Source organism: Synchiropus splendidus, chromosome 1, assembly GCF_027744825.2.
Source record: "Synchiropus splendidus isolate RoL2022-P1 chromosome 1, RoL_Sspl_1.0, whole genome shotgun sequence".
NCBI classification, from domain to species: Eukaryota; Metazoa; Chordata; class Actinopteri; order Syngnathiformes; family Callionymidae; genus Synchiropus; species Synchiropus splendidus.
The window spans coordinates 52,164,564-52,183,991 of record NC_071334.1 but is presented as its reverse complement, the minus strand read 5'-3'; the positions used below and the strand labels follow the sequence as shown (position 1 = coordinate 52,183,991).

Here is a 19,428-nt window from a genome sequence, read left to right as displayed (position 1 = left end):
GAGTCAGACATCCTGTGAAGAACAGCGGTGCACCGTCTCAGAGAATGAACACGTGAATTTGCTTCTGGAAAACGTTTTGATCTCCTTCGAGATTTTGTTTTTAGTGAGGCGAGCTCACTTCCACACTGAGTGCTCCACCACTGAAATCAGATGTTTAATATGAGGTCACATGGAGGAAGAAGGGACTGCTGGATGACCAGCAGATCTTCCATCAGAGCACACCACACTGAGCTCCATGTAGAATACGAAGATCACATTTGAGGGAGTCTTCTTACCGCCTTGTCTCATGACTTAGTTCTGTTGCTGCTCTGAACCTGATGACTGAAGTTTGCTTGTTGATAAGAACCACCAGTGATGCTGCTGTTGTGTTTGTGTGAAGGTGTGGACAGAGAGGAGGAAGTTCTGGAAGGTGAGGACAGCCACACCAGAGCTCCGAGGTGAGAAGATCCGTTCTCCTGCCACAGCTCCAAACACTTGAAATCATTTCCACGCTGCAACTTCTGTGTGTTCAGATCAAAGCCACTTACAACAGAAGCTGCTGGACAAGGACACAGACATGGACCTGCTCCCACCTGTGTCTCTCTGAGGAGTGACAGGTCTATGGAGGAACCCATTAACTTCAAAGATGGACAAGAGTCTCCACTAGAAGGGTGAGCTCTCCTGTCCCTCTGTGACTCCACTGATGTGATTGCTGAGGCTGAACAAAGGTCGCTGAGGCTCCTTCTAGTCGGAAGAAGTTCACCAGCTTCTGCTCACTTGATTTACCAGTGATGGTAAGAAACAGCAGGTGATGAAACCCTGGTGATGTCGGTTCAAAACACACCCGGATGATGTTCCCTGTTTATCTTCTTAGAATGACTCTTTAACATGTATAGTTTGTGTTACCTTCTATCACTACATTGTCATGCTGAGTTCTGACTTCCAGTCACCCAGCACACCACCCCTCTGTGGGCTTCAAGTGACCAGAGATGCAAATGGGAGCAGAAGCTGGAAGGCATTATCCCCAAGGCGCTCTTGCTTAGCCATTAGCCTGGGTGTCCTCAGCTGCTGCCAGCTCTGCTGTGGTCATGCCTCCATTCTGGAGTCAGATTGAGAGCCAGTTCTCTCGTACCAGGAAATGGACCACCACCATAAAGACATGCTGCTAGTAGCTGCTTTAGGGAAATTCAAACAGCTGGCGCCGATTCTAGATGCAGGTGCGAAGTGATCGGGAACTTGAAAGACTGATGTCCAACACAGCCTCGTCTCTCTGCCAAGTTTGGCTGGTGCACCGTGCTTCATCTGAACTGTGCAGGCCCCTCCGTATGCCACCTGTCATCCCTGGTCGTATGTTCGGCCCTGCAGCCCAGCAAGCTTTGGAGCGACGCGAACGAGTGGCCTAAGTCAGTTTCCTGGTTTGCATCTGCCCAGAGATGTTTCCACTTACCGCACTAGCAAAGCTCATGGAGACCCAAGATTTCGCCACCTGTCATTCCAACAATGCCCTCGCCACAGGCCATCTTCTCGGCCCGATACAAAAATATACACGATACAAAATATATAACAAAAGGCAAAATGTACACAGGTAGAGAGGAACAAACGGTGCAGTTTACCAGTAGTAGCAAATGAAGCAACGATCTGGCACACGTTGCTGGAGTCCAGGTGTTCTTAAGCTTGGGAGATTAGAGGTTGGTTGGCTCCAGCCGTGTGCCACAGGAACAGGAAGACAGGAGGGAGAAAGCAAAACAGGACTCACGTGAGCAAAGTAAAAGCAGAATCATGACCGCCTCAGGAAAGTCTGTCTTTGTCAAAACAAAATGATTGTGAGTTGCATATGACAGGCATGTCTGGGTCTGAATACTGGGAGGCTATTTACTGCCTCATGTTGATGTTCTTCACAGGGAGGAACAGCAACCCTCACATGTTCCCAGTCTGGAGTGTGTCCAGGAGCATCAGAATGATCTGGACTCCACACTACAAGTATGTTCAAGTGTGAGCTCATCCTGCTAACTCCAGTCAACTGCTTCTGCTGCCTCATGGAAACTCTGAGTCCTAGACAACTAGACCTGTTTGGAGAAGAGTCTTCAGATCTGACTGACGGTGAAGATGTTGTTGTCTCTGGACATCATGTGAACATGAGTCTGCTGACTGAGCTCTCTTCTGTGACAAGACAACAACACTGTTCCAACAGGTCCAGGTTAAACGTGGACCAAGACTTACCTCCATTCAGGAGATTTGGAAGCAGGTTCCTGGTGGCCTCTGGAGGTCAGCAGGTTTTATGTGTCACATGATCAGGTCACATGTTTGTGTTTTAGCTCTTTGAGGAGACCGTCATGACCCTGGTGAAGAAGGAGCTGAGGAGAGTACAATGGTTCCTAAGTCCAGGTGACCAGAAGAACCTGTATGATGAGGAAGAGGCGGAGTTAAAGTGTGAAGAGGAGGAGATGAGGGGTAATGCAAAAGCTCTCCTGCAGATCTTCATAAACATCCTGAGGAGCATGAAAGCGGAGAATCTTGCAGATGTTCTGTGGAGAAGTAAGTGGATGTTCTGAATATAAAGTCCTCATTCTGAAAGTCCATGTGAGCTTGAAGTACCACTTCGCTTTTCACTCAGGAAGTCGTGCTGCGGAGTGTGCAGGACAACTGAAGAGGAGGCTGAAGGAGAAGTTCCACAGTGTGTCTGAGGGGGTCGCTAAAGAAGGAATGTCTGTCCCTCTGAATGAGATCTACACAGAGCTCTACATCACTGAGGGGGGCACAGACCAGGTCAACCAGGAGCACGAGGTCCGACAGCTCGAAGAAGCAACCAGGATCCAGACCAGACCAGGAAGTACCATCAGAGCAGAAGACCTCTTTAAAGCCTCAACTGAAAGAAAGCAACCAATCAGGAGCCTGCTGACGAAGGGCGTGGCTGGCATTGGGAAGACCCTCCTGACACAAAAGCTGATTCTGGACTGGGCTGAAGACAAAGCCCACCAGAACTTTCAGCTCATGTTTCCTTTCACCTTTAGAGAGCTGAACCTGCTGAAAGAGAAGAAGATGAGTTTGGTGGAAGTTGTTCATCACTTCTTTCCTGAAGCTAAAGACTCAGGATTCAGCAGCTTTGAAGAAGTTCAGGTTCTGTTCATCTTGGACGGTCTGGATGAGTGTCGACTCCCTCTGGACTTCAACAGTCGGGTCCTGACAGAAGCTACAGAGTCCACCTCAGTAGACGTCCTGCTGACCAACCTCATCAGGGGGAAGCTGCTTCCCTCAGCTCACCTCTGGATCACCACACGACCTGCAGCAGCCAATCAGATCCCTCCTGAGTGTGTGGACATGGTGACAGAGGTCAGAGGGTTCACTGACCTCCAGAAGGAGGAGTACTTCAGGAAGAGGTTCAGAGATGAGGAGCAGACCTCCATCATCTCTCACATAAGGAGCTCACGAAGCCTCTACATCATGTGTCACATCCCCATCTTCTGCTGGATCACTGCCACAGTTCTGGAGGACATGTTGAAGAGCAGAGAGACCGGAGGGCTGCCCAAGACCCTGACTGAGTTGTACATCTACTTCCTGGTGGTTCAGGCTAAAGTCAAGAAGCTCAAGTACCATGGAGGAGCTGGGACAGACACAGTTTGGGATCCTGAGAGCAGGAAGATGATTGAGTCTCTGGGAAAACTGGCTTTTGAGCAGCTGCTGAGAGGAAACTTGATCTTCTACGAATCAGACCTCACAGAGTGTGGCATCAACGTCACAGCTGCTGCACTTTACTCAGGAGTCTTCACGCAGATCTTCAGAGAGGAGAGAGGACTGTACCGGGACAAGGTCTTCTGCTTCATCCACCTGAGTCTTCAGGAGTTTCTGGCTGCTCTTCATGTCCACCTGAAGTTCTTCAACACTGGAGTCAATCTGCTCGACTCACTGCTTACATCGACGCTGTCAAAAATCTTCAGAAAGAAACTTCACTCAGACCAGTTCTACCAGAGAGCAATAAGTGCTGCTTTAAAAAGTCCAAATGGACATCTGGACTTGTTCCTGCGCTTCCTACTGGGTCTTTCTCTGCAGACCAATCAGAGTCTCCTTCCAGGTTTGTTGACACAGACAGGAAGCGGCTCCTGGACCCAACAGGACACAGCACAGTTCATCAAGAAGAAAATAAGCGAGAAAGTGTCTCCAGAGAGAATCATCAATCTGTACCACTGTCTAAGTGAAGTGAAGGACACTTCTCTAGTGGAGCAGGTCCAAAGGCAGATGAGATCAGGAGCCTTCTCCACAGATCAGCTGTCTCCTGCTCAGTGGTCCACCCTGGCCTTCATCTTATCGTCCTCAGAGAAAGATCTGGACGTGTTTGACCTGAAGAAATACTCTGCCTCTGAGGAGGTTCTTGAGAGGCTGCTGTCAGTGGTCCAAATTTCAAAGGAAGTTCTGTAAGTGGAGCAAACACTGAAACCTGAAACGTTATCTGATGAGGTGAACTAGGTGTTTGATTTCCTTCTTCATTTTATTCAGACTGAGAGACTGCGATCTGTCAGAGAGAAGTGGTTCCCTTCTGTCCTCAGTCCTCAGCTCTCCATCCTCTAGTCTGACACAACTGGACCTGAGCAAGAACAAGCTGAAGGATCCAGGAGTGGAGCTGCTGTCTGCTGGACTGAAGAGCCCACACTGTCACCTGCAGTCTCTCAGGTCAGAACACATCGTCTGTCCAGCTTCAGAGCTGAGATGTGAAAGTCACAGGTGGAGACTCCAGCTTCAGGGAGTCTTAGCTTTGTCATTTGTTTGCTCCAGCACTTCAGTGAGGTGTGTTGTGCTGACTCACCAGAGTTGAAATCATATCGAACCATGGTGTGTGTTGCGAGGACAAGAAGAAGATTCTCTGATCAAAGGCCACCTAAATCGTGAAATGATATGTTGTCTGCTGCTCAACAGCGCCACAGTTCTGGTCTGGGATGATTCGCTGGGAAGTCAAGGGATGAAATCTGATCATTTCACTCTGTAAATGAAGACAAAAGTCTTCTGACTTCATCACACTTGCTTCACCACATATTCATGATCATCACAGTTATTCTCCGTCTGCTTTGATCGCTCTCAAACTTGGAAATTGATGTCTCACATGAATCATTGCTTTCATGAATCGTTGCTACATTCGGGTCATAGGTCACTGCCCTACCACCTGGCATCGTTCGCAACTCTTTGCTACTGTTGATGACTTCATCTGTCTTCTGTCTTCTGAAAGAAGTTGACAACAGCTGCTCCTTCACTCTGACAGGGGAGAAAAATAAAATCCCTGGACAACTATGTTGCTGTCAGTTAGAGACATATCCCAGACTGGAGCTGACCAGATTAGCATTCCACATTATAAATACACACAACATGTTGACCTTCACCTTGGTGGCTTCAGGTTAGCAACTGAGGGCTTTGACTTTGGGAAAGGACTGATCAAAGAAGTGGAGTTAAAGATTGATGCACAAAGTAGAATAATGGACAGATGGAGTTTAAAGAGGGGAAAATGTTTCTCCTAAAAAATGAGGTTTTCCTGGTGAAGGACTTGTGTTTGGAATTGAAAAAAGAGGATACACCTGTACATTGTCTCTTCTTTGGTGTCCAGAACTAAGTTCCTCTTCTGAGGACTTGCAGAGAAACCGAGGTTACAACCGAGGTTGCCTTTCTGAACAGCACTGTGCAAAGATATAAAAAGGCTCATGAAATGCCTCCACCTCCAAAGAGAAGCGTTCAGTAGACAGAGAAACCTCCACACATGCAGGAGAATCTTCACAAAGTTCCAGAGCATGATAAACACAAGAGACTTGAGATACTGTGGAGACAAACAGCTGATGATCTGAGCACCTTTTGACTGTCTAGTAGTTAGTAGTTTAGTAGTAGCTAGTAGTTTCAAGTGTGATCATCAAGAAGAGGAAGATTGATCAGCTGTTACAGTTCTACCACAATGATCTTCTGAATGTAAAGAGTTCAGTGAGTCCTCAAAGTCCTTGCAATAGTCAATAGAGGATTGAAGAAGTCTCTCACTTGTTTCTTTCACAGCCTTAGTGGGTGTGATCTGTCCGAGAGAAGTGGTTCCCTTCTGTCCTCAGTCCTCAGCTCTCCGTCCTCTGATCTGACACAACTGGACCTGAGCTACAATGACCTGAGGGATCCAGGAGTGGAGCTGCTGTCTGCTGGACTGAAGAGTCCGCACTGTCAGCTGAAGACTCTCAGGTCAGAACACGCCATCTGTCCAGCTTCAATGATTTTCACTGGCATCAGTCTTCAGTAGGATTTGTTTGAGCTTGCAAAGTAGAACTATATCTCTTTCTCCAGATGGATGGATCCATCAGGTAAAGTAAAAGTACTTTCGGCAAAATATTAAAATGAAGTGTGATTAATTGACTTTGGATCGCATTCAACTTTGAAACACAACCCACTTGTTTGTCTCTTTAAATGCATTATCAGTACGGCAGCATTGCAAATCACACGTTTGCGTGAACTGATGCCGCACTCCCACACATAAACACATGCTTCTGGTTAGAGTCACCACATGGTGCACTGCTGTGCAGAGCTGTCTTTGGTATGAGGTTAGGTGAGGTTGAACCTTAGTTTACTTAGTTTCTGCTGATCGATGAAGTACTGCAACAAAGCTATGACAAGGGGGACCCTGGACGCCTCTGGGGGGGATCATCCCCACCATCTGAGATGCTTTGGATGTACGGTATATTTGGAACAGGGCATAAGGAGCAATACCCTGCACAAAAGAAAAGGTTTGAGGCCAAAATAAACACGCAACACTGTTTCATGGTACCTCAATTACTCATCACTAGTTGAGAGGGACTGTTGTTTGTCTCTTTTTTTTTTATAATAATCAAACTAGTCTCTTTCACAGCCTTAGTTGGTGTGATCTGTCAGAGAGAAGTGGATTCCATCTGTCCTCAGTCCTCAGCTCTCCCTCCTCTACTCTGACACAACTGGACCTAAATGGCAACTGCCTGAGGGATCCAGGAGTGAAGCTGTTGTCTGCTGGACTGAAGAGTCCACACTGTCACCTGGAGACTCTCGGGTCAGAATACATCATCTCCTCTCTTCAGTTCTGCTCCACAACTGGACAGTGATGATTTTCTAATACACTCTTTCACCATCATCACAGATTGTCATGGTGTAGGATTTCAGCAGACGGCTGTGCTTCTCTGGCCTCAGCTCTGACCTCCAATCCCTCCCATCTGAGAGAGCTGGACCTGAAGAACAACCATCCAGGAGGACCAGGACTGGAGCTGCTGTCTGCTGGACTGGAGAGTCCAGACTGGAGGCTGGAGACTCTCAGGTATGGACAGAGCAGCAGAACTTCAGACTGAGCACCATGTGTGCTGTGATGCACCAAGGAGTCAGTGGAGACTGAGCAACTGTTTAGAGATCCATCTTTGTTGTCATCAACACAGTCATGAAAGAGCTGCCCACTTACCCGCAGGAGATAATAGTCCTCAAAACATCTGAAGTTGCATGGATCTGCTCTCATCCTTCTCACTCTTTCATCCTCCAGGTTGTCTAACCGTGGACCAGAGTGGTTAAACATCTGACCTGAAGAAGTGTGAGCGTTTGAGAACTCCTGGACTCTGTCAGCTTCTAGTGGAGCAGCTGTGATGTCAGTGACATCATTTGAGCCTTGAATCTGCTGCTGGGTTTTAATTCTTTAGACTTCATTAAATCACACAAGCCAAAAGCTGCTGCTAAACTGAAGATGAACTTGTCAACAACACCTCCAAATTCCGACTCTCAATGGCAAGCTGTGCCAGGGTGACCTTTCACTCTTCTGTGGAACTGATCCAACATGAACCGTGGTAAGATCTGGTGTCTGAACAATCACACAGTCAGGATAATAGATTTTTCCATGAACCTTTGGAGATGAGTGAGGCTTTGTAGCTCCTCTGGAGTGGAAATTCAACGGCAATTGGAATGAAGAAGATGAAGAGAAGATTCTGTTCTTCCGACCAGACTGGATAACAGTAACATGAACGAAGCTCAGGTGCATATTTTAGAGTGAGATATTCCTGGGTAGGAGAACTGCATGCAGCAACATGATTCTGTGGGGAAAAAGGCACCAATCACATGTCAACAAATTGAGCTGTAGGAATAGCAGGAATAGACAGCTTTTATTGCAGAGATGAATGATAACATGCAACTTTGCTCTGTTGGAAGATAGGTGGCTCTTAAACAAGCTGTTGTGATGCGCTGATGACTGTTTTTCCACAAGAGAAAATCCTCATCTGTGACAAAAACCTATGGCTGTGGTCCTCTGTGTAAGCAACTGTTGATGAAAGAGTCTCCTGATGCAAGACATCTGCAAAATATAAAAAGTAGCCAGCGGTGTGAACACACCTTCAGGCAGTGCTTAGTCAATGGTAAGACACAAATGAGGTTATTACGTCAGTAGCACACACTCAATGTTACAGGTGACATCTCCAGATCTATAGAGGGTCTGGAAACCAATGCATTGTAGCGAGAAGCAAGTTCATGAATCCACCAAAACTCAATTCTGTTTTGAAAGGCTCAAGTAAAAAAAGATGGCATTAGCCAACCTGTGAAACAGCAAGGTACAGTGTGCATTTGTCAGGACCCGGTTCCAGACCATCATGGAGATGGACTTTCAGACGAAGTTCTTCTTCGGCCTGGAGAGGAAAGGCAGGGGAAAGTCCACGCGCTGTTATCCAACACCTACCAGGAATGCATGGAACCACACTAGATTTGGCAGCAGACGGTTAGTTTCTTCTCGTCATTGTACACCAGCGAGTTTGCTCAGGGGCTCACACCTCTGGAGGGGTCCTGTAAAGAGCTGCCACGAGTGTCGACCTACAGTAGAGCGACCCCTCCAGGTGAAGGAGCTGGAAGCTACCCTGCAGAGCATGCAGGGTGGGTGGCTCCTGGCATTGAGGGACTCAAATCCTGGCGCAGGATGGCGCAGGAAGAGTCTGGTCTCGGGTGAGTATATATATATATACATACATATATATATATATATAAAAGCTAAATTATTATTCTAAGACATGCAGTTTCGATTCCATTCATCATCATTAATCTCTTGCGATAGCAGAGTGTTTGGGTGAATTAATATCATTACTACTTTAACTTTTTCAAAAACCTGTCGCGCTGTAGTGTTACAGGAGAACCTCTCCAACAATCATTCTGGTCCAGTCAATCCTTTTGGTCAGTTCCATTTCATGACCACACCTTTCAGCTTGAACTATTTCATATTCTTGTGCTTGAATTTATTTGCTACATTTATTTGATGTAATATGTTGTAATACAATTCCACAATGGGTAAATTTATGATTTGCTAAAAGCATTATTGTTTAGCATTTGGCGAATTTGGCTCAGAAAATGTGGTTATGTTGAAATAGTAGTGTGTGACTCATCGTGAATACAAAGCAGAATTGTATGTATGGCTCTCGTAAATGACAAGGTTCTCCACAAACATCTAAGTTAGTACTCTTCTCCCTCCTCTTCACCTTCGTCTCCAACACTGTCAGTTCCCACCTCCTCGTAGTCCTTCTCCAGAGCGGCCATGTCTTCACGAGCCTCGGTGAACTCTCCCTCCTCCATTCCCTCGCCCACATACCAATGAACAAAGGCCCTCTTGGCATACATGAGGTCGAACTTGTGGTCCAGTCGAGCCCAGGCCTCAGCAATGGCTGTGGTGTTGCTCAGCATGCACACAGCTCGCTGCACTTTGGCCAAGTCTCCTCCAGGAACCACAGTGGGCGGTTGGTAGTTGACCCCAACCTTGAAGCCAGTGGGACACCAGTCTACAAACTGAATGGTGCGCTTGGTCTTGATATTGGCGATCGCTGAGTTGACGTCTTTGGGCACCACGTCGCCACGGTACAGTAGGCAACATGCCATGTACTTCCCATGGCGAGGGTCACATTTCACCATCTGATTTGATGGCTCAAAACAGGCATTGGTGATGTCTGCCACTGACAGCTGCTCATGGTAAGCCTTCTCTGCAGAGATGACCGGGGCATAAGTGGCCATTGGGAAGTGGATACGTGGATATGGAACCAGATTGGTTTGGAACTCTGTCAGATCCATAGATATAGATATAAATAATGTGACCAAATATCACAAAAAACATCCAATTATTTTCTGATGCAATTTAAGCTCACCAGTTTTCGTGTCCTGTTTAAGACCTCCTTCCCAATGGTGTAGTGGCCACGGGCGTAGTTGTTGGAGGATATTTCTGCTGTTTTTTTAACGTTTGCTGTGCCAATGACTTCAGTGTACCTAGAGCACTGTATCATGTATCGACACACCAAGTTCACATGTGCCGAATAGTCAGACTGTGGCTGTTCGCAGCAAATGCGGTTGCAGTTTGCAGCAACTGCAGACCACAGGACTCACAACCAGAACCAGTTTCTCTCTGATGCATGTCTGTAATGAGCTGGTCTTGTACAATTTCTCCTTGTCCAAGTGTTTTTAAGGTGGATGATTTTTGCTGTCAATTATTTAAAGAGCTCAACTTCAAAGATTTGGGGCGAAGCAGAACCCAAATGCCTTGATGGGGCACAAGTTGAGTAGCCAGAACAACATTTAATTTTGACAGTGATACGAATAAGCAAATAAAATAATGGAAGAGTCCAAACAGAAAGAAAGAATGTGAACATAGAAATACAAGCACAATGGTTAGAAATAATAAAATCACAAACGCGCCAACAGGAAGCGCCAACAAGGAAGAGGGAGGAAAAAGACGGAGGGGAGAAGGATAAAAAATAAACTTGCATCATGACACAACGCGTGGCTTCTGCATGTATGAAAAACATTTGTAAAGATTAAAATGCTTGATGTGATTCATGTTGGTCATGGAGTGACAGGAGATATCAGACGCACCCAAGGTGTCCGTCAGAATGTGTGTATCTTCCTCTATTGAGCTGCTGTCACTGATGGTTTTGTCACACACTGCTTGTGGAATGAATAAAACTTGATGAACTTTATGTTGTTGCCCACATGAATGAGGACAAAGGTGCTCACTGAGCGACAGGGAGGAAATCTCTATAGAAAACTAGAACGTGACGTCTTGTGGTTTCAAGCTCACATCTTTACATGCAGCGACAAATGTCTTCGCGAGCAGTTGGAACTGGGACGGTGGCCGCCACAGTGCATCAGCCGTTTCAATGGGTTTTGTTGCTTTTTCAATGTAAAACTTGGGCTGTCAATCAATCAAAAAATAATCTCAATTACTCAAGTAAAGTGGAGTTATCTCGCAATTAATAGAAAATGAATCACACATTTTGAGTTTTGTATTAATCTCCCAGACGTTTCTGTGCTGGAATCTTCAATGCAAGTTTGGCTGCCTTGTTCTAGACGCCACAGAAAAACAACCTGCCTTCTTTAAAGATGAAGAGAAGGATATATTTTCATGACATATATACAGTATATATCAGGCCAAAATACATTTTGGAATCATGTTTTGTCATCAAAGTTTGTTGCTGAATGAAGTGTAGCTGGCGAAATGACCTGAAACATAGTGAGTTGTAACTTTCTCGCTCTTCTTGTGGAGGTAAATCTTTACACTCTGTCTCACAAACTTCTTTCCAGGACAGAGCGACATCATCACATCACATGATCAGAAGCTTCGTTGAAAGGACCATGATTTCTTGAGTGGTTTAGCTGTGAATCATGAACAACTATTGTTGTTTATCCAGGGGATTCAGTTCCCGCTGCACTTCAGTGAACAGACGGCAACCTCATTGAAAGCGCCTCCTTTTGGAGCTTTCATCCATCTATGTACTTGTTTTTCCAAATGCTAATAAAACATGATTCATAATCTGCCTCTTGTGTGTCAATAATAAACAATGACATCATCACAAAATACAGGAGCCTCGCCGCTGCACTCAGTTTTTGTCAGGAAACTCTGCAATGCAACCTGACCTCATCGGATCTTGCGTCTCTTTACACCAGTCACCCTTCTTCAGGTGACCCACTTAGGTCTGATCCGTTCTCCGGCTGGTGTCACAGCACTGCCACACCTCTTGGTCCAGATCCACCCGGAGGCTCTCACCAGGTCCAGCGACAGTGATGCAGTGTGTGTTGAGCTCACACAGCGAAGCCCTGTGCCCTCAAGCAGAACTTAAGATTTCCTTCATTGAAAAACATTGAAAACAAGTGGATTATCATACAAGTCCGAGAGTCAGAGCTCCACTGATATTCGTTGATACGTGTGGATTTAGAAACATGTGAGTTGAAGTTGAACTGTGGACAGGTGTGGCAGCTGAACTCTTAACTTAAGAGTCAAAGAGAGAGCGTCCTCCTCTGTTTGTGTGACACTGAGATGTCCTGAACCTTGGGTTTGGGTTCATCCTGGTGGTCTAGATCATTCCAGCAGATGAGGAGTCTGTCAAAAGTCACACACAAAGACACAACACGGGTGGAATTGTAGTCTTGAAAACACACACACGTCTCTGTTAGTCTTTCAGAGGTCGCCCCGCCTCCCTCGCAGGGTGTGTTCCTCTGAGTAGGTTTCTGTGAGCAGCATCAGAAGGAGCTGAGCTCTGCTGGAGGATTCACGCACGAACATGGACACAAGTCTTCAGACCAGAGGAGAGCCGCTCACAGGTCAGTGACCATCTGACTGGCCACACAAGAGGGTGAACGGACAAATCAGCAGTGTGGTGGTGAGGTGACCTAATGAATCAGAAGTGTAGTGATACGGTGAAGGGATGAATGAGAAGAGACTAATTCTCTATTGTTGATGGAAACACAGCTGACAATGTGCTGATTGTTTGAATCAAATGGAAGAAGAAAAAGTAGAAAACAACAGGAAGTGAAGACAAGTGAACAAAGTCAGTGCAGAGTTGAAGTTGCGCTGATATCAACACAATTGAATTGCTAAAAATTTATAACATTATGACTGTAATAAATAGCAATACAACTGGACTGTGGAGAGGTGTGGCAGCAGCGGGTGACCTCTGACCCTGACTGTGTTGTCAACGTCTGACACTTGTCTGACACGTCTGACTCTGTTCCTGGATCCTTTGAGTGAAGCAGTACAAGGTGTCACTATGGCCGACCAGGAGAGTCAGACAGGCAGCTTGTTCAGTCGGTGGTGCACCGTCTCAGGGAATGAACATGTGAATTTGCTTCTGAAAAACGTTTTGATCTCCTTCGAGATTTTGTTTTTAGTGAGGCGAGCTCACTTCCACACTTTAAGTTTCTCTGACTCCAGACTGACACGCACCTCATTCAAGTGAGTGCTCCACCACTGAAATCAGATGTTTAATATGAGGTCACATGGAGGAAGCAGGGACTGCTGGATGACCAGCAGATCTTCCATCAGACCACACCACACTGAGCTCCATGCGAAGATCACATTTGAGGGAGTCTTCTTACCGCCTTGTCTCATGATTTAGTTCTGTTGCTGCTCTGAACCTGATGACTGAAGTTTGCTTGTTGATAAGAACCACCAGTGATGCTGCTGTTGTGTTTGTGTGAAGGTGTGGACAGAGAGGAGGAAGTTCTGGAAGGTGAGGACAGCCACACCAGAGCTCCGAGGTGAGAAGATCCGTTCTCCTGCCACAGCTCCAAACACTTGAAATCATTTCCACGCTGCAACTTCTGTGTGTTCAGATCAAAGCCACTTACAACAGAAGCTGCTGGACAAGGACACAGACATGGACCTGCTCCCACCTGTGTCTCTCTGAGGAGTGACAGGTCTATGGAGGAACCCATTAACTTCAAAGATGGACAAGAGTCTCCACTAGAAGGGTGAGCTCTCCTGTCCCTCTGTGACTCCACTGATGTGATTGCTGAGGCTGAAAAAAGGTCGCTGAGGCTCCTTCTAGTCGGAATGAAGCCCTCAGAAGTTCACCAGCTTCTGCTCACTTGATTTACCAGTGAAGGTAATCCTGGTCGTATGTTCGGTTTTCATGTTAACCTACCTATCAGTTTGTCAGCTTTTACCCCATGGTCAGAGGTGGGAAGTCCCAATCCTCATCCCAAATTACTCTATTGTCCTATTCAAGCCTTGAGCCCGTATTTAGGGGGTTTGGCAAAATTCTGAAAGATGGATGCCTTGTTTGTTAGTAATGAGTGGCTCTGTTAAGGTTCGAGACGCGGGGCGGGACCCAAGTGCAGTGTTGAAAGAGGAGGCAGGAGCGAGTCAATACAATAATTTAATGACAAGATACAAAATATATAACAAAAGGCGTCACCGAACCGGGAAATGTACACAGGTAGAGAGGAACAAACGGCGCAGTTTACCAGTAGTAGCAAATGAAGCAACGATCTGGCACACGTTGCTGGAGTCCAGGTGTTCATTAGAGGTTGGTTGGCTCCAGCCGTGTGCCACAGGAACAGGAAGACAGGAGGGAGAAAGCAAAACAGGACTCACGTGAGCAAAGTAAAAGCAGAATCATGACAGCCTCAGGAAAGTCTGTCTTTGTCAAAACAAAATGATTGTGAGTTGCATATGACAGGCATGTCTGGGTCTGAATACTGGGAGGCTATTTACTGCCTCATGTTGATGTTCTTCACAGGGAGGAACAGCAACCCTCACATGTTCCCAGTCTGGAGTGTGTCCAGGAGCATCAGAATGATCTGGACTCCACACTACAAGTATGTTCAAGTGTGAGCTCATCCTGCTAACTCCAGTCAACTGCTTCTGCTGCCTCATGGAAACTCTGAGTCCGAGACAACTAGACCTGTTTGGAGAAGACTCTTCAGATCTGACTGACGGTGAAGATGTTGTTGTCTCTGGACATCATGTGAACATGAGTCTGCTGACTGAGCTCTCTTCTGTGACAAGACAACAACACTGTTCCAACAGGTCCAGGTTAAACGTGGACCAAGACTTACCTCCATTCAGGAGATTTGGAAGCAGGTTCCTGGTGGCCTCTGGAGGTCAGCAGGTTTTATGTGTCACATGATCAGGTCACATGTTTGTGTTTTAGCTCTTTGAGGAGACCGTCATGACCCTGGTGAAGAAGGAGCTGAGGAGAGTACAATGGTTCCTAAGTCCAGGTGACCAGAAGAACCTGTATGATGAGGAAGAGGCGGAGTTAAAGTGTGAAGAGGAGGAGATGAGGGGTAATGCAAAAGCTCTCCTGCAGATCTTCATAAACATCCTGAGGAGCATGAAAGCGGAGAATCTTGCAGATGTTCTGTGGAGAAGTAAGCGGATGTTCTGAATATAAAGTCCTCATTCTGAAAGTCCATGTGAGCTTGAAGTACCTTGAGCATGGATTCTTCTAATCATGTAACTTCGCTTTTCACTCAGGAAGTCGTACTGCGGAGTGTGCAGGACAACTGAAGAGGAGACTGAAGGAGAAGTTCCACAGTGTGTCTGAGGGGGTCTCTAAAGAAGGAATGTCTGTCCCTCTGAATGAGATCTACACAGAGCTCTACATCACTGAGGGGGGCACAGACCAGGTCAACCAGGAGCACGAGGTCCGACAGCTCGAAGAAACAACCAGGATCCAGACCAGACCAGGAAGTACCATCAGAGCAGAAGACCTCTTTAAAGCCTCAACTGAAAGAAAGCAACCAATCAGGAGCCTGCTGACGCAGGGCGTGGCTGGCATTGGGAAGACCCTCCTGACACAAAAGCTGATTCTGGACTGGGCTGAAGACAAAGCCCACCAGAACTTTCAGCTCATGTTTCCTTTCACCTTTAGAGAGCTGAACCTGCTGAAAGAGAAGAAGATGAGTTTGGTGGAAGTTGTTCATCACTTCTTTCCTGAAGCTAAAGACTCAGGATTCAGCAGCTTTGAAGAAGTTCAGGTTCTGTTCATCTTGGACGGTCTGGATGAGTGTCGATTCCCTCTGGACTTCAATAGTCGGGTCCTGACAGAAGCTACAGAGTCCACCTCAGTAGACGTCCTGCTGACCAACCTCATCAGGGGGAAGCTGTTTCCCTCAGCTCACCTCTGGATCACCACACGACCTGCAGCAGCCAATCAGATCCCTCCTGAGTGTGTGGACATGGTGACAGAGGTCAGAGGGTTCACTGACCTCCAGAAGGAGGAGTACTTCAGGAAGAGGTTCAGAGATGAGGAGCAGACCTCCATCATCTCTCACATAAGGAGCTCACGAAGCCTCTACATCATGTGTCACATCCCCATCTTCTGCTGGATCACTGCCACAGTTCTGGAGGACATGTTGAAGAGCAGAGAGACCGGAGAGCTGCCCAAGACCCTGACTGAGTTGTACATCTACTTCCTGGTGGTTCAGGCTAAAGTCGAGAAGCTCAAGTACCATGGAGGAGCTGGGACAGACACAGTTTGGGATCCTGAGAGCAGGAAGATGATTGAGTCTCTGGCAAAACTGGCTTTTGAGCAGCTGCTGAGAGGAAACTTGATCTTCTACGAATCAGACCTCACAGAGTGTGGCATCAACGTCACAGCTGCTGCACTTTACTCAGGAGTCTTCACGCAGATCTTCAGAGAGGAGAGAGGACTGTACCGGGACAAGGTCTTCTGCTTCATCCACCTGAGTCTTCAGGAGTTTCTGGCTGCTCTTCATGTCCACCTGAAGTTCTTCAACACTGGAGTCAATCTGCTCGACTCACTGCTTACATCCACGCTGTCAAAAATCTTCAGAAAGAAACTTCAGTCAGACCAGTTCTACCAGAGAGCAATATGTGCCGCTTTAAAAAGTCCAAATGGACATCTGGACTTGTTCCTGCGCTTCCTTCTGGGTCTTTCTCTGCAGACCAATCAGAGTCTCCTTCCAGGTTTGTTGACACAGACAGGAAGCGGCTCCTGGACCCAACAGGACACAGCACAGTTCATCAAGAAGAAAATAAGCGAGAAAGTGTCTCCAGAGAGAATCATCAATCTGTTCCACTGTCTAAGTGAAGTGAAGGACACTTCTCTAGTGGAGCAGGTCCAAAGGCAGATGAGATCAGGAGCCTTCTCCACAGACCAGCTGTCTCCTGCTCAGTGGTCCACCCTGGCCTTTATCTTACTGTCCTCAGAGAAAGATCTGGACGTGTTTGACCTGAAGAAATACTCTGCCTCTGAGGAGGTTCTTGAGAGGCTGCTGTCAGTGGTCCAAATTTCAAAGGAAGTTCTGTAAGTGGAGCAAACACTGAAACCTGAAACGTTATCTGATGAGGTGAACTGAGTGTTTCATTTCCTTCTTCATTTTATTCAGACTGAGAGAGTGTGATCTGTCAGAGAGAAGTGGTTCCCTTCTGTCCTCAGTCCTCAGCTCTCCGTCCTCTAGTCTGACACAACTGGACCTGAGCAAGAACAAGCTGAAGGATCCAGGAGTGGAGCTGCTGTCTGCTGGACTGAAGAGCCCACACTGTCACCTGCAGTCTCTCAGGTCAGAACACATCGTCTGTCCAGCTTCAGAGCTGAGATGTGAAAGTCACAGGTGGAGACTCCAGATTCAGGGAGTCTTAGCTTTGTCATTTGTTTGTTGAGTTGAAATCATATCGAACATGGTGTGTGTTGTGAGGACAAGAAGAAGATTCTCTGATCAAAGGCCACCTAAATCGTGAAATGATATGTTGTCTGCTGCTCAACAGCGCCACAGTTCTGGTCTGGGATGATTCGCTGGGAAGTCAAGGGATGAAATCTGATCATTTCACTCTGTAAATGAAGACAAAAGTCTTCTGACTTCATCACACTTGCTTCACCACATATTCATGATCATCACAGTTATTCTCCGTCTGCTTTGATCGGTCTCAAACTTGGAAATTGATGTCTCACATGAATCATTGCTTTCATGAATCATTGCTACATTCGGGTCAACAGCTGCTCCTTCACTCTGACAGGGGAGAAAAATAAAATCCCTGGACAACTATGTTGCTGTCAGTTAGAGACATATCCCAGACTGGAGCTGACCAGATTAGCATTCCACATTATAAATACACACAACATGTTGACCTTCACCTTGGTGGCTTCAGGTTAGCAACTGAGGGCTTTGACTTTGGGAAAGGACTGATCAAAGAAGTGGAGTTAAAGATTGATGCACGAAGTAGAATAATGGACAGATGGAGTTTAAAGAGGGGAAAATGTTTCTCCTAAAAAATGAGGTTTTCCTGGTGAAGGACTTGTGTTTGGAATTGAAAAAAGAAGATACACCTGTACATTGTCTCTTCCTTGGTGTCCAGAACTAAGTTCCTCTTTTGAGGACGTGCAGTGAAACCGAGGTTACAACCGAGGTTGCCTTTCTGAACAGCACTGTGCAAAGATATAAAAAGGCTCACGAAATGCCTCCACCTCCAAAGAGAAGCTTTCAGTAGACACAGAAACCTCCACACATGCAGGAGAATCTTCACAAAGTTCCAAAGCATGATTTGGGGACAAGAGACTTGAGATACTGTGGAGACAAACAGCTGATGATCTGAGCACCTTCATGACTGTCCAGTAGTTAGTTTCAAGTGTGATCATCAAGAAGAGGAAGATTGATCAGCTGTTACAGTTCTACCACAATGATCATCTGAATGTAAAGAGTTCAGCGAGTCCTCAAAGTCCTTGCAATAGTCAATAGAGGATTGAAGAAGTCTCTCACTTGTTTCTTTCACAGCCTTAGTGGGTGTGATCTGTCCGAGAGAAGTGGTTCCCTTCTGTCCTCAGTCCTCAGCTCTCCGTCCTCTGATCTGACACAACTGGACCTGAGCTACAATGACCTGAGGGATCCAGGAGTGGAGCTGCTGTCTGCTGGACTGAGGAGTCCGCACTGTCAGCTGAAGACTCTCAGGTCAGAACACATCATCTGTCCAGCTTCAATGATTTTCACTGGCATCAGTCTTCAGTAGGATTTGTTTGAGCTTGCAAAGTAGAACTATATCTCTTTCTCCAGATGGATGGATCCATCAGGTAAAGTAAAAGTACTTTCAGCAAAATATAAAAATGGAGTGTGATTAATTGATTTTGGATCACGTTCAACTTTGAAACACAACCCACTTGTTTGTCTCTTTAAATGCATTATCAGTACGGCAGCATTGCAAATCACACGTTTGCGTGAACTGATGCCGCACTCCCACACATAAACACATGCTTCTGGTTAGAGTCACCACATGGTGCACTGCTGTGCAGAGCTGTCTTTGGTATGAGGTTAGGTGAGGTTGAACCTTAGTTTACCTAGTTTCTGCTGATCGATGAAGTACTGCAACAAAGCTATGACAAGGGGGACCCTGGACGCCTCTGGGGGGGATCATCCCCACCATCTGAGATGCTTTGGATGTACTGTATATTTGGAACAGGGCATAAGGAGCAATACCCTGCACAAAAGAAAAGGTTTGAGGCCAAAATAAACACGCAACACTGTTTCATGGTACCTCAATTACTCATCACTAGTTACCACTCTACAAAGGTGAGAGGGACTGTTGTTTGTCTCTTTTTTTATAATAATCAAACTAGTCTCTTTCACAGCCTGAGTTGGTGTGATCTGTCAGAGAGAAGTGGATTCCATCTGTCCTCAGTCCTCAGCTCTCCGTCCTCTACTCTGACACAACTGGACCTAAATGGCAACTGCCTGAGG

General features: G+C 46.4%; 2 protein-coding genes across 2 annotated transcripts; one reads left to right on the top strand and one right to left on the bottom strand.

Moving 5' to 3' along the window:
- Nucleotides 1–1,190: 1,190 nt before the first annotated feature.
- LOC128764011 (NACHT, LRR and PYD domains-containing protein 3-like) lies at nucleotides 1,191–7,523 on the top strand. The gene is made up of 6 exons (XM_053873393.1): nucleotides 1,191–1,196; nucleotides 2,295–2,514; nucleotides 2,594–4,388; nucleotides 4,471–4,644; nucleotides 6,001–6,174; nucleotides 7,487–7,523. Exons 1-6 carry the CDS (start codon nucleotides 1,191–1,193, stop codon nucleotides 7,521–7,523), a joined length of 2,406 nt encoding a protein of 801 aa, XP_053729368.1.
- Nucleotides 7,524–9,423: 1,900 nt separating this feature from the next.
- LOC128763946 (tubulin alpha chain-like) lies at nucleotides 9,424–10,241 on the bottom strand. Its single transcript, XM_053873282.1, is given in 2 exon segments — nucleotides 9,424–10,040; nucleotides 10,043–10,241. Coding segments are annotated over 2 exon segments (816 nt in total).
- Between the last annotated feature and the right edge of the window lie 9,187 nt (nucleotides 10,242–19,428).